General features: G+C 45.8%; 2 protein-coding genes and 1 long non-coding RNA gene across 4 annotated transcripts in view; 1 reads left to right on the top strand and 2 right to left on the bottom strand.

Moving 5' to 3' along the window:
- Positions 1–293: 293 nt before the first annotated feature.
- Positions 294–1521, bottom strand: Naa38 (N-alpha-acetyltransferase 38, NatC auxiliary subunit). Its single transcript, XM_090349632.1, has 3 exons — positions 992–1521; positions 617–800; positions 294–452 (listed from the first exon to the last, which is right to left on the bottom strand). The coding sequence occupies exons 1-3, from the start codon at positions 1070–1072 to the stop codon at positions 340–342; spliced, it is 378 nt and encodes a 125-aa protein (XP_090205758.1). The 5' UTR covers positions 1073–1521; the 3' UTR covers positions 294–339.
- Positions 1188–8000, top strand: Cyb5d1 (cytochrome b5 domain containing 1). 2 transcript variants are annotated; one of them, XM_090349629.1, is made up of 5 exons: positions 1188–1862; positions 2316–2392; positions 2523–2741; positions 3180–3351; positions 7858–8000. In XM_090349629.1, exons 1-5 carry the CDS (start codon positions 1703–1705, stop codon positions 7959–7961), a joined length of 732 nt encoding a protein of 243 aa, XP_090205755.1. In that variant the 5' UTR covers positions 1188–1702; the 3' UTR covers positions 7962–8000. The 2 variants fall into 2 exon arrangements, with proteins under 2 accessions (XP_090205755.1, XP_090205756.1); XM_090349630.1 differs by lacking the exon at positions 7858–8000 and having other exon boundaries at positions 3180–5857.
- LOC150051008 (uncharacterized) overlaps positions 4625–14153 on the bottom strand; it is a 25531-nt gene continuing 16002 nt past the window's right edge. Inside the window, exon 3 of the long non-coding RNA XR_016538278.1 lies at positions 4625–4702. This is a non-coding gene — a long non-coding RNA (uncharacterized LOC150051008). The remainder of the gene's footprint in view (positions 4703–14153) is intronic.

Below are 14153 nucleotides of genomic sequence, written 5' to 3'. Positions count from 1 at the left end.
CGACTTAGAGGAACTCGGTGTTGCCAGGCCGGGGTGGGAAACAATGGGTTTTCCTGAGTGGGATGACACCCCCTCGCTCCACAAGTGTGGAGGAGCTGCTTGGGAGGGGTCCACCCTAGGGCATTCGGGTCTTGCAACTTCCATCTGTTTCCCATTCTCCACCTTGGAACTTGGGGGTGGGGGGGGGGCCTTTGGCACTTCTAGACACTAGCCTGGGGGAAGAGGGTTGATTGAGAACTTGGGATACAGACTTATCCGTGCCCTGGCATGAGATCTACACAGAGATAGGCTGCTTCGGTTACATATTTAATGAAGTCTGAAAGACGTGCACGATCAAGGTCAGAGATACGGAGGCCCCGCCAGGCTCTCCCTTTGCACCTCAATAGAAACGATGTGGTGTCCTGGTACCATGGCCAGGCCTAGCACACGGGGTTCCCCCGCAGAGAACGAATCTGGAAAGAAGGGTTAGAGCAAGAGGGAGACAGGTCAGCGTCGGTCCCCGCCCCTTCTGACCCACCAACACAAGCCCCAGAGAACCAGGGGTGCCGTCAGGCCCGGAAGGGGAAACGCCTTGCGTGTGCACTCCCAGGCGGGTGTGCGTTCCCCGGGCACTGACCCGACGGCTTGAGGAACTCCTGCGCAGAGCCCAGGATGACGTTGCAGTCGCGGTCCGTGCAGAGGAAGCAGCCGACCAGAGTCCGCCCATCCGTCATGCGAATGCGCATAGTCTTGTTGAGCAGCGCCTCGAGCTGCTGCCGGGCTCGCGCGGCCGGCGAGTCCTCGCGCTCGCCGTCCGAATCCTGCCGGGGGCGGGATCCGTCCTCAGGTTGCGCGGGACCCGTGGCCGCCCTCCCGCGGAACCACAGCTCCCGGCAGCCCGCGCGGCGCTCACGCGGAGCCCAGAGGCTGCCGGGAGCTGCAGTTCCCCCTTCCGTCCTCCCATCCTGCAGCCCGGCTTCCCCTGGATCCCGGAGCCCAAGCCCGCGCTAACCCCAGCGCTGGAGTTGCTTTGACGCCGACTGCAACAGCCGTTCTCCTCTCGTAGCAGCATGGTCGGGCCAGCTCCAGCCATGAGCCCCTCGGGGCTCCTCCAGGCCCTTAAACTTCCTAAGCACCTTTCGGGACCGGCGGGCTGAGTTCTCGCGAGCGCTCTCAAGCGCCTTCCTTTCGCGAGATCACTCCTCCTGAGAGTCTCCCGGGCAACTGCAGAGATCTCGCGAGCTCCTACTTCGGCCTTGCGGCCCTATTACACCGGATGTCTTAAGTTATCGCGAGTCTACCTAAAATCGCTTCCACGTCTTTCGGGAACCCACAAATCTAGTGGAACTCTCTTCCCCGCCTTTTCTGCCTTGGGAGATAAGTTGCCCTAAATACCCCGTCTACACTGGGTCCCCGAATTTTATCGGAGCGCGTTCGCTTTCTCCCAGAACGAACTCTATCGTTCGATACTTGTGCCCGAGGTTGGAATCAGACTACACTTCCCGTCATCACGCGCGGCCCAAGCCCCTCCTTTCCCAGGCGAGTTTAATCGCGGTGGACGGTGGCCGGAGAGGGACAATCGTTTCCATGTCACCGGGCAACGCTCAGCCCCCCCATCCCCACCCCAGCAGTGTGTTGTGGAGTAGTGAGTGTGAGTAGTGAGTGTACTGGGTGCTGAGGAGCGCGGAGGCAGCCGACAGCGCCAGGACGGTACAGCGGAGCCATGCTGCGCCGGGGCCTAGTGGCTGGACCAAACTTTGAAAGTTTCCAGCGTCGCTATTTCACGCCGGAGGAGGTAGCGGAACATAACCGGTCCGAAGACCTTTGGGTGTCTTACCTGGGTTGTGTGTACAACCTCACGCCGCTGGCAGAGGAGTTCAAGGGTAAGGGCCACGGCTGGGGTGTGTGTGTGTGTGTCCACGGCTGGGGTGTGTGTGTGTGTGTGTGTGTGTGTGTGTGTGTGTGCGCGTCCACGGCTGGGGTGTGTGTGTGTGTGTGTGTGTGTGTGTGTGTGCGTGTGCGTCCACGGCTGGTGTGTGTGTGTGTGTGTGTGTGTGTGTGTGTGCGTCCACGGCTGGTGTGTGTGTGTGTGTGCGTCCACGGCTGGTGTGTGTGTGTGTGTGCGTCCACGGCTGGTGTGTGTGTGTGTGTGTGTGTGTGCGTGTGCGTCCACGGCTGGTGTGTGTGTGTGTGTGTGTGCACGGCTGGGGTGTGTGTGCGTGTCCACGGCTGGTGTGTGTGTGTGTGTGTGTGTGTGTGTGTGCGTGCGTGCGTGCCTGTGCGCGCGCGCCCTGGTTTTGGGGTGGCTGGCACTGATTGCTGCTGCTCCTTGCCAGGGGACCTGTTGCTGAAACCTATCGTGGAAGTCGCAGGCCAGGACATCAGCCACTGGTTTGATCCAAAGACCAAAGACGTAAGTTGTGTTGGACCCCGGGCTGGGCGAAGGGCGCTGGAAAGCAGCTGGGGCTGGGAAAGGCGGGCGGTAGCCGGAACGCGTTTCCGCGGTGACTGCCCCACACCCTTCTCCAAACCCCGCCTTGAAGATCCGAAAGCACATAGATCCGCTGACGGGTTGCCTCAAGTACCGCACCCCTCGGGGCCGCTTCGTGCACATCCCGCCGCAGCTGCCCCGTTCCGACTGGGCCAATGATTACGTCAAACCCTGGTGGAAGAGGACTGATTACCAGGTGGGGCAGCTGTCCCCTAAGACTCGAAACATCCGCATCATTAACACGCTCACGTCGCAGGAGCACACACTGGAGGTGAGATCTGGTGCCTTGTGGATGGGCTGGAGAGGGCAAACTTGCAGTCACAGCAAATGAACAACTGGGGGCTGTCTTCTCTCCCCTTTTCCGGTTGAAGTGACTGAGGAAAACAGTTTCCAGGTCCTTAGGGTTGGGAATTCCAGTAGAGCCAGGGAGCCCTTCATAAGCCCAGGTCAGCATCTGTGACGGTGATCCTTGGGAGCTTCTCCGTGCAGTTTTGGATAGCAATTGGACTCTTCAAGTCATTACAAGACTGAGGTGAGGAGACAGCTCCTGGCTGTCTTCACTGTACCCTGGAGCTTCAGCTTTACTTCTATAGAGTGCCTGAAGTGGCTATCTAGGTAGAAGGCGACAATCTCACCTCCTGAGCTACTGATCTTCCAGGTGTGTGTTCCATCCAGAATTCTCGAGGTGAGATTCTTCTGTGTTCTTCAGGTGGGGGCTCTGGAGTCAATGTGGGAAATACTACATCGCTATCTCCCCTATAACGCACATGCTGCCAGCTATACGTGGAAATACGACGGGAAGATCCTGATGATGGATCTTACCCTGGAGGAGAATGGGATCGTGGATGAAGACAACGAATTTGATCTTCTCAATATGGATGGTACACTCCATACACCTGCAATACTGCTCTACTTCAATGATGATCTCACAGAGCTTTAGGAAAGGAGATGTATGCTCATGTAGACTCAAGACATATTTTGAGTTTGTGTTTTGTTATGCTTGCAGGTAAAGAAGTGGTAGGGGGGTATGGGTTGCTGGACCTAGACCTTCATTCCTCTCTGGGAGCTGGCCTTTGGTTCCCATGTCCTTCTGAAGTATGAAGGATCATATTTCCTAGATCCTTTATGATTTGCTCTGTGAAAATTAGGGAATGACCTAGAAGTGAATTAATTCATATTTAGGACTGATATGAGGAGACAGCATCTTGGATTAGGGAGACGTAGAGGAGGAATCAGATTGTGTTTAGGCAATATGTATATATTTTTTAGTCAATTATGGGACTCGAACTCTAGGCCTGAGCACTGTTCCTGAGCTCTTCAGCTTAAGGCTAGCACTCTACCTCTTGAACCACAGCACCACTTCTGATTTTCTGGTGTTTCATTGGAGATAAGTCTTATGGACTTTAGTGCCTGGGCTGGCTTTGAACTGCCATCCTCAGATCTCGCCACTGCACCAGGCTCAGGCAAAATATTTTTTATGGAAATACAAAGAGATACATAAGTATCTCTTTTGTCTTTCAAAAGACAGTAAGAGGAAAAGATTGTTATTGGCCATACAGAACTGGTTTATTTCCCTTCTAAAAGAGAATTTAGCAGCTGAAATTCAAGGGAAAGAAGGGTTAGGGGAGTTCTATATACTTTCTTTATTACAACTACCCCTTAAGGCAATATTATTTTAACAGTCTTTCTCAGATAAGTATTTTGAAAGCTCCTTAGAGTAGTACAGAGGCACTTCACTTAGTAATCAGAAGAGCTAGGATGCAAATCCAGGTTCTTCCAATGCCAAAGGCCATGCTCACTTCAGTGTAAACAGACTGTGTCTAATGTCAGGCTCAGGCTAACACTTCTTTTTTTTTTTTAAATTGTAATTAGTAAAAGGGTTACATGATATTTGCCAGATAGAAGGTGCATTAATTCACATACATTGATACCCTTTCACATGTCTTGGTACCCATTTCCCTCCCCCCTCAGGCTAACACTTCTAACTGCTGTCCTCAAACCAGGTATTCAGAAGGCTTGTTGCACAGTGGGAAATGGTAGACTCATATAGTCACCAGTTACTGTGTTAGAAGGGAGTTAATTAGCGGTGTACTCCAGGGTCAAAGTGGAAGCCATGGAAGATCCAGAGGCAGCCAAGCAATAGCTATTGATGTTGCTTCCTTAATCCCATAGCAAGAGTTCTCTGCTGACTTTTCTGAGACAGAGTTGAATATTTACTGACTTGAAGAAAAACTGGAATGGGAAAAAAGCCTGTGATTTGGCATTGACTTTTAATCTTAGAAAGGGAGGGCAATTGAGACAACCAACAGGTGAGCTTCCTAGAAGCAGCAGGCAAAGTTAAAGCATCTTCCTGGTCAGGGTCCCAGACTAGCACAGGGGAAGGTGTCACCCTTAAGGCTCTACAGGAGTTATCTGAGGGCCTGACTATTGGAAGAATGAAAAAAGGTAGTGATGTTCAAATTGGCTTCAGCTGCTTCTGAGTGCACTTTGGTTTTCCATCTCCTCCCATGGAATTCAGGCACTCATGAGGTATATGGATCAAACACTGTGATATTTAGTCAGCTCTGCAGTGCTTTTCTGTGTACCTAGTTTGTCCAATTAAAACCCTATACAATTTGAGAACCAAAACTATATTGTTCTTCTCCCCCAGTCTCAGAGCCTGCACCTATGGGGTGTGCTCATTCTGTCCATCTGTCCAAACTTGTCCCTTTTCCAGAACGTTCTACTTTAGAACTTTTTGCCAAAATCATATCCATTTCCTCTTATACTCAGATACTTACAAGTAGGTTCTGTTTTCTAAGTAGCTCTGTAACCTGTCTTCTTTTCTCTGAGTAACTATCACTTGTCTAGACTGCTGACGAAACTCCTATCCTGACCTCCTATTTCTGCTTCTTCCTCCACACATTACTATGAGAATGACTTCTAGAAAGCAAATCTAAAACTCTTCCTTTCCTGTCTCAAATTCTTCAATGGCTTCTATTTGGGGAATAAAACCCTAAATTCAAAGATCTTGCATATGCCATTGTATACTATTCCTCTTTTCCTGTGCCCCAGGCACTCACAAATCACAAGTTTATTCTTGCCTCAAAATCTTCACCTCTCTGGTCACCATATTCTTCCTCCCCTCTTTCCACCTAGATGATTCTAAGTGTTTTATTCCTCAGACCTTCTCTGTTTTCTTGGCATAGCCTAAAACTTTGCTACATATCAACACTATGAATATTGCAGTGTTCTAATTACTATTGTAAACTCACAGATTTTACTGGGCAGCTGGAGCTAGATTGTAAACTCCTGAAGGTAGATACCTGGTTCACTGTTGTATTCCCGCTGCAGGCACATAGTTGTAGCTCAATAAATTTTGATTGAATAAACTCTGACATCAAGGCATTCATCTCTCTGTATTAACTAGTATGTGGGATGTTGTGGTGTTCGGGAAGGTAAAGTGGGGTTAAGAGATAGGATATGTGGCTCCTGTGCCATAATCTTTAGATCCAACCAACCAAATTAGTTTCTTCCTCTCACCAGAGAAGGCTGGAAACACTCCATCTGTCCTTTCCCCATATGGCCACCAGGTGGCTGTCATGGCCTGTAGTCAGAGATAAGGACTGGAGGCAGAAAAGCCTGCATCTTAAAGAAGTTAGGGTTCAAAGTAGATGGCCCTTAGCTTTGGATTGATTCATCTTTTAATTTTAAATTCCCATTTGATTGCAGTTTGATAAATAACTAAACATAAATTGAGCAGGGGTCCTGATTACAGATGCAGTGTAAAGCTGGGGATGTGATGTGGTTCAGTTGATAAAGTGCTTGAATCCTGAGCACTATAGCACTATAAACAATAACGAATATGTATATATATATATACACGTATACATATATACACACACACATATATATATGTATATGTGGGGGTGAAGTACAGTCCTAAAGGACTGACTGCATCATAAAATCTTAAGTTAATGGACCATGAGTGTAGGATCCAAGTTATTTTTTATCTTTTGTACTAGAAGGAGGTAGTATAGAGGATGGGGTGTTGAGAGTTGCCTGTCCTCAGCAAGCCACAGCAGCTTCAAAGGACTCAGTTGGCAAATGTTGACTACAAGCTTTGGTTCCTGCAAACATACAGCACTTGGGGGGTAATAAAAGTAGATGGTCCTTATAAGAAGCCTGTCCATTTATTGGGACATAGCATACACACATGAAAGAAAATGAAAACAGGCATAATAAAGGACCAAATTATAGGAGAGAGAAGGCTTCCAACATCACAGCAAGTCACTTGTGCATCTTGAAAATTTCTAGATATTCTTTCTGTATGCATGTAATATTGGAGGAAAATACTATGATTTTCATCAGATTCTGAAAATAACCCAAATACTTTCCCTTGTAATAGAATTCATACTTAAACACAAATAATAATTCAGAGTTTCAAAAGAAAAGTGACAATCCTAGGATTCCTGATGCCTGTCTCAATGGTCTGTTCAACCTCTGTCTAGCCTGCTGGGTTCTCATGGCAGAAAATCCTAAAGCTTTCAGTCCGGGAACTAATTTAATGAGTGTAAAGAGTTTTGTTACTGTATCATTTCTTTTTTGACCAGTCCTGGGGCTTGAACCCAGAGCCTGGGCACTGACCTTGAGCTTTCTCAAGGCTAGTACTCTACCTCTACCATTTGAACCACTGCACCACTTCTGGCTTTTTCTGTGTATGTGGTACTGAGGAATTGAACCCAGGGCTTTGTGTGTGCTAGGCAAGCACTCTACCACTAGGCCATGCTCCTGACCAACTATCAATTTTTATCTATATTGTGCACTGGGGCTGATTGAGGAAATGCTGGGCTTTTTTAAGCTTGGGACTACATGCCACCCAGCTAGGTTACAGCTATATATGTCTTAACTGTATAACACTCATGACGGCTGAGTTGGGAGTGAACACATGATGTTTTGATACTGGAGAATAGTTGATGATACATAAGTAACAGCACATGATTTGTCACCTGAATAATCTATATCTGGGAAGCAAAAAAAAATATGTGTTCAAAATACAGATAGATATGCGGCCAAAGTACAGGGCATTCTGGGCATGTGAGAACTACTTAGAAAAGAAAAGCTGATGTCTGGATAAGGGAAGTAAGAACATTAAAGTTGGGATGGGAGTGAAGAAGTAGATGAGGAACAAAGTGATACAGACTGCTGGAATTAAGTTTATTAGGAATAGCTCTGCTATTGCCTTTTCATTTTGTTTTGTTTTGGGTTTTGAACCCAGGGCCTAGGCACTATCCCTGAGCTTTTTCACTCAAAGCTAGTACCATTTTGAGCATAGCTCTACTTCCAGTTTTCTGGTGAGTGATAGGAGATAAGAGTCACAAACTTTTCTGCCCCACCTCAATCCTCAGATCTCAGCCTGCTGAACAGATGCTGCTCCTACCTTTGGGAACTTCTACTTAGTGAGAACTCGACTTCCAAGCATCAACCATCTGACTACATCATCCTTGTATAGTGCTTGACATAGATGGTAATAAATAAATGCTTGTTTCAGGAAAGGATGATATACATAAATTTCCACTGTGAAACCTCTTGAACTCGACTCAGAGATTCAGATAATAGAGTGTCTCTTGTTACCTGACTCCTGCTCCTACTTAAAGATCTGAACTGTAATATCCAGCAAAAATATTTCCCAGACATGTTTAGCAGTTCTCTGACTCAATCTCATTAGTAGGAAGTTATGTGATACTCTCTCACTATAAGGGAGTCTGGGACAATGAGTATTTTATATGACAACCTAAACAAAAGCAGGGACTATTGATAAGGAAGGAGGATGGATGCTGGCTAAGAACCTGTAACATCTTCCACAAGTAGTGTGAAAGTGCTATACATTCATTTTTAAAAAGCCTGGGAATTGGCCGGGAGTTTGGCCTAGTGGCACAGTGCTTGCCTAGCATGCACGAAGACCAGGGTTCAATTCCTCGGTACCACATACATAGAAAAAGCCGGAAATGATGCTGTGGCTCAGATGGTAGAATTTTAGCCTTGAGAAAATCCAAGGACAGTGCTCTGGCTCTGAGCTCAAGCCCAGGACTGGCAAAAAAAAAAAAAAAGCCCGGGAATTTGGTCTAGTGGTAGAGTGCTTGCACAAAGACCCAGGTTTGAATCCTTGGTACCACATACACAGAAAAGTCAGAAGTAGTGCTGTGGCTCAAGTGGTAGAGCACTGGCCTTGAGTAAAAGCCCAAGGACAGTTCTCAGGCCCTGAGATCAAAGCCTTGGACTGGCAAAAAAAAAAAAAAAAGTCAATGCACTTTGTGTCAGGACTGATATAGGTATTTGGGATTGTAGCAGTGAGTGAATAAATAAGGTTCCTGTTTTATTGGTACTGATAGGCTACAATAAAGTAGATATTATTTGAGATAGAACTAAAATCATACCTCCTATGTATTTTATGCACTAAATACATACACATAGTAATACATTTACCTTTATTCAATTAATCCTCAATGAAAGTAAAAAATAGATACGATTTTTATTTGTACTAACAAAAGAACACTGAAGCACAGAAATATGAACTGGCTTAGTCATATTCCTAAGTAGCACAGCTGGGCTCTGAATCAAGGCAGTCATAGCAATGTACCCAACCATTCAGACGTACTCTCTCACTGCATGGCAAATAGATACTACTCTAGTTATCCACTGCTGCTTAACCAGCCATTTCAAAATAGATCAGCTTATGCCTTTAATCTTAGCTACTCAGTACCTGAGATCTGAGAACCATGGTTCAAAGCCAGCCAAGGCAAGATAGTCTCTAATAAACTACTCAGAAAAAGCTGGAAGTGGAGGTGTGACTTAGTGGTAGAACATGAGCTTAGAGCAAAAATAAGCTCAGAGACAGCATCCAGGTCCCTAGGGTCAAGCCCCAAAACCTGTACTCGCACAGACAGACAGACAGACAGACACACACACACACACGCACACACCCGATCTGAGTGGCTTGAGATACAATTACATCAATTAGTTTGCTATTTGTTAATCTGAACTCTGGGCAGGATTCAATGGGGAAAGCGAATTTCTGCTCCAAAAGTTTTGACCAGGGATGAATGGATTGCTGAGACCTGGAGAGTCTATTTGTGGTTTTGGGGTGGCGGGGGGAACGGCAGAGCTGTGGGATTGAACTATGGGCCTGCACATGACAGGCAAGTGCTGTATCACTGAGCCATAGTCCCACCCCTAAAGGATCTGCTTTCTAGATGGCAAAGTTATAAGGCTGGAAACTTACGCTGGCTATCCGTACTCCATGTAGGCCTCTACACAGGAAAGCTCGACCTTCCTCACTGCTTGGTAATATGGTTCCTAAAGAGCCTCTGAAGACAACCAGCCTCAGTTTCAAGGGGAAGAAACAAGACCTCACTTCTTAGTAAGGAAAGTGTCACAGTCACACTGTTGAGACAAGTATGGCCACTTGGGGAAAACTGTAATAATTACCGATGCATTTGAAGCTGAAGGAGGACTGGAAAGGATGGGAGATGGTCTTGAAGGTCTTTTAGAGGAGTGAAGGTTTTGATGTCTGCACTAGGTCTTTCTTGTAAACCTAAGTGGAATCTTTGCCCCATGGTTCATTGGTTCACTCTAAGTTCACTAAAAGGATGATACTCTGCTCTGTTAGGCACAGTCAGAGTCTGTGGATAAAATACATAAGACATGAATTCTGCCCTCCTTCAAGGAGCCTTAGAGTTTAATAAGGGATTCAGAGAAGTTGGGGTGCCTTTTGTCATCCTACTTCCATTTCCACAGGGGAGGTTTTCAACGCTTCCTATTTCTTTTATGGTTAAGTAGTCCATGGCACAACTTGTCTCCACCTTGGCCTCTCAGTTTCTGAAACTCCCCCAAGCGCCTTCCTGTCAGAGGCCTCTTCACCTGCTGCTCCTCTGCACGAATGCTCCACCTTCTTCATCTGGCCAGCTCCCAGCAGTCTTCCCCTATCCCTCTGACTATATTAAGTCTTTTGTCACCCCCTTTCAGGAGGATCTGGCACATCTTTTTTTTTTTTTTTTTTTTTTTTGCCAGTCCTGAGCTTGAGATCAGGGCCTGAGCACTGTCCTTGGACTTTCTCAAGGCTAGAGCTCTACCCCTTGAGCCTCAGCACCACTTCCAGCTTTTTTCTGTATATGTGGTACCAAGGAATCGAACCCAGGTCTTCGTGCATACTAGGCAAGCACTTTAACCACTGGGCCAGGCCAGACTCCCGGCCCCAACCTGGCACATCTTAACTACAAGTATTTAGTGTAAAAGTTTAACGTCCATCTTCTTCCCTACTTAGATCCTGAAAACAAAAGATCTTATCTCTCACTTGCCACTAAATAGCACCTAAGCCTGTGCCCAGGCCAGAGCTAGTCAATAAATATCTGCAACATGAGCAAATAAGTATTAAGCGCTACAAAAATGAGTCAGGTGCACACAGCAGGAGCACCCAACTTCTGGGATGGGAGAGGAGAGAGGGGAGGGGAGGACCAGGAAGGTGCTATGGGGAAGTATCATCTCAAGCTGACACTTAAAGGACAAAGGAGGAGTGAACCACATGAAGTAGGAGAAGTTAAGAACTGGTGGGGGAGAGAGTGCTTCCTGTAGAGAACAAATGGCGCGCACACACACACACACAAAACATACACATGCACACATTAGGAAGAGTGTAGGGAGCTCAAAAGCAGAAGGAAGTATAACATGGAGTAACCAGATTAGGTCACAAGAAGCTTTGTAAATCAGGTTGTTTCTATTTTGCTGTTTAAAAAAGCATTGCTTTAAAATCTTTGTTTAAATTTATTTTTTAGGTAGGTGGTGGTACTGGGGTTTGAACTCAGAGCCTTGAGTTAGGCTTCCAGACACAGACAGGGTCTCTTGTTTTTTACCAAGGGCTAGGTTCAGACCTCAATTCTTCTACCTACCTCTGTCTCCTTCACAGCTAGGGTTACAGATTTAACCACAACATATCCAGCTTGTTTTTTGAAATAGGGTGATCCTTTTTTTTTTTTTTTTTTTGGCCTAGTTGGGTTTCAAACCCCAATCCTCCTGTCTCTGCTTCCGCTGTCATTTTAAGTTGATATATACTTCACATATAAAATCAACGCCTTTCAGCTGTACAAATTCAGGATTAATGGTTTTATGGGGGGGAAGGGCATGAGGTGTGATCAGATTTGCATTTTTAAAGATGATTGGAGTGTCAAGAAAGAATGGAAGGGAGGGAGTCTGATGGCACAGCAATAAAGAAATGAAGGTAACTGGGAAAAGGGTAAATGGTAGGTTCACAGAAAGTAAACTAATGACATGATAATTTACTGGGCAAAGGTTAGAGGGGAGGAAGGTACCAGGATGACACTCAACTATTCAGCTTTTGGGGCTAGGAAAATGGAGAATGTAGTCAGAAAACTGGAATGTTGGAAAAGAAAGGTAATTTTAGGTAGCTGTATAAGGTAATTGGGAATAGGCACACATGTATAGATCTTTTTTTTTTTTTTTTTTTTTTTTTGCCAGTCCTGGGCCTTGAACTCAGGGCCTGAGCTCTGTCCTTGGGCTTTCTCAAGGCTAGAGCTCTACCACTTGAGCCACAACACCTCTTGTGGCTTTTTTCTTCTGTATGTGGTACCGAGGTATGGAACCCAGGTCTTCGTGCATACTAGGTAAGCACTCTACCACTAGGCCAAAATTCTGGCCCATACATGTATAGATCTTACTTGGTATATGGAACTAGAAAGCTCTGGGTTCAAGCTCCAGCTGTGAGGATTATTGGAAGACAGTAATTGTTGCCAAAGTGAAGGATGAGAATACCTAGAGAATGACATGTGATCTACAGGATCTAAGAGGAATAATAACTGAGGGGCGAAGAAAAAGAATACTCACCAGGAAAGGCTACAGGAGAGGAAAATGGTACCATGGATGACATGGAGAGATAATACTTGAGAAAAAGGAGTAGTGTGAAATGTTGCACAGAGATCAGTTACTAAAACAATTTATCAGTAAATATATATATATATGTATATATATATATTATTTATTTATTTTTTATTTTTTGCCAGTCCTGGGCTTGAGCTCAGGGACTGAGCACTGTCCTGGACTTTCTCAAGGCTAGAGCTCTACCACTTGATCCTTAGCACCACTTCTGGCTTTTTTCTATGTATGTGGTACCAAGGAATCGAACCCGGGTCTTCGTGCATACTAGGCAAGCACTCAACCACTAGGCCAAACTCCCGGCCCCTGTTTACTTAGCAAACAAAACAGAGCCAAACAGAGCTCTAGAAGCTAGACAAGGTATTCTTAGGATTTAGGGAGGGGAAATCCAGCTGCAGAAGAGAGGAGTGTTCTGGCTTTTTAATAATATGTAGAACTTACCTTCCTTTTGATTCTTTAGCTACAAATTAGGGTAATAGAAGGGGATAATAAGAGCAATGATCATAACCAGGACATGCCAGAAACATGATCATAACCAGAAACATCTTATGGTGTTGTTGGGAAGATTAAATGAGATAAGAGTGTATAAAAAATGCCTAGCATTATTATGCCTAATTGAACCCAGGACTTGGTGCATGCTAGGCGAGCACTCTACCACTAAGCTATGTTCCCAGCCCAAAGACTACAGGTATATCTTTTTTTGTTAGTTGTGGGGCTTGAAGTCTTGGGCCTGGACATTGTCCCCAAGCTCTTCAACTCAAAGGTAAGTGCTCTACCACTTTGAGCCATGGTGCCATTCCACTAGTCACTCTTTGTCGTTGTTGTTTTAAACTGATCCTTGGGCTTGAAATCTAGGCCTGGGCTCTGTCCCTAAGTCTCTTTGTGCTCAAGGCTAGCTGAAGTGTAATTATAGCTTGTGGGAGAGTGTCAGCCTTGAGCAAAAGCACCTCAGGGCCCAGCGTAGGAAGCTCACACCTGTAATCCTAGCTACTCAGGAGGCTGAGACCTAAGGACTGTGGTTTGAAGTCAGCCCGAGTAGGAAAGTCTGTGAGACTCTTATCTCCAATAAAAAAAACTCAAAAAAAAAAGCTGAGAGTAGTGCTGTGACTCAAGGGTAGAGCACTAGCCTTAAGCAAAAGAAATTCAGGGACAGTGACCAGGCTCAATGTTCAAGCCCCGGAATTGGTACAAAAATTTTTATAAAGAAGGGGGGAGGGCTGGGAGTTTGGCCTAGTGGTAGAGTGCTTGCCTCGCATGCATTAAGACCCAGGTTCTATTCCTTGATACCACATACATAGAAAAAAAAGCCAGAAGTGGTGCTGAGGCTCAAGTGGTAGAGCTCTAGCCTTGAGAAAGTCCAAGGACAGTGCTCAGGCCCTGACCTCAAGCCAGGACTGGAAAAAAAAAAAAAAGAAGGGGGGGAAGAAGGGAAGGGAAAGAAGGGAGGAAAGGAAGGGAAGAAGGGAAAGGAGCTAAAAGAGAACTATTAGAAAGAAGAGTAATTGAAGTTAGCTCCTTGCTCCTTCAGTTTAAAGTGCTATTCAGAACGCAGGTTATGAATCCTCAGTTTGCAATCATCTTTAGTGAATCTCTCTGAAGTGAGACATAGATAAATAGTGAATTTGATTGTTTACAATAGCCAGCAATTATCTAGTGTCTTATTATAGCCAATGCTTTTGTGAACTCATTTAATCCTCACTACAGCCTGTGAGGTAGGCTAGTTTATGGATAAGGAAACTGAACATGAGATAGAAGCAGT

The sequence above is a fragment of the Megascapheus bottae genome, chromosome 17 (assembly GCF_031878675.1).
Source record: "Megascapheus bottae isolate mThoBot1 chromosome 17, mThoBot2.hap1, whole genome shotgun sequence".
Lineage (NCBI taxonomy): Eukaryota > Metazoa > Chordata > Mammalia > Rodentia > Geomyidae > Megascapheus > Megascapheus bottae.
This window is presented reverse-complemented; position numbering and strand designations above follow the sequence as displayed.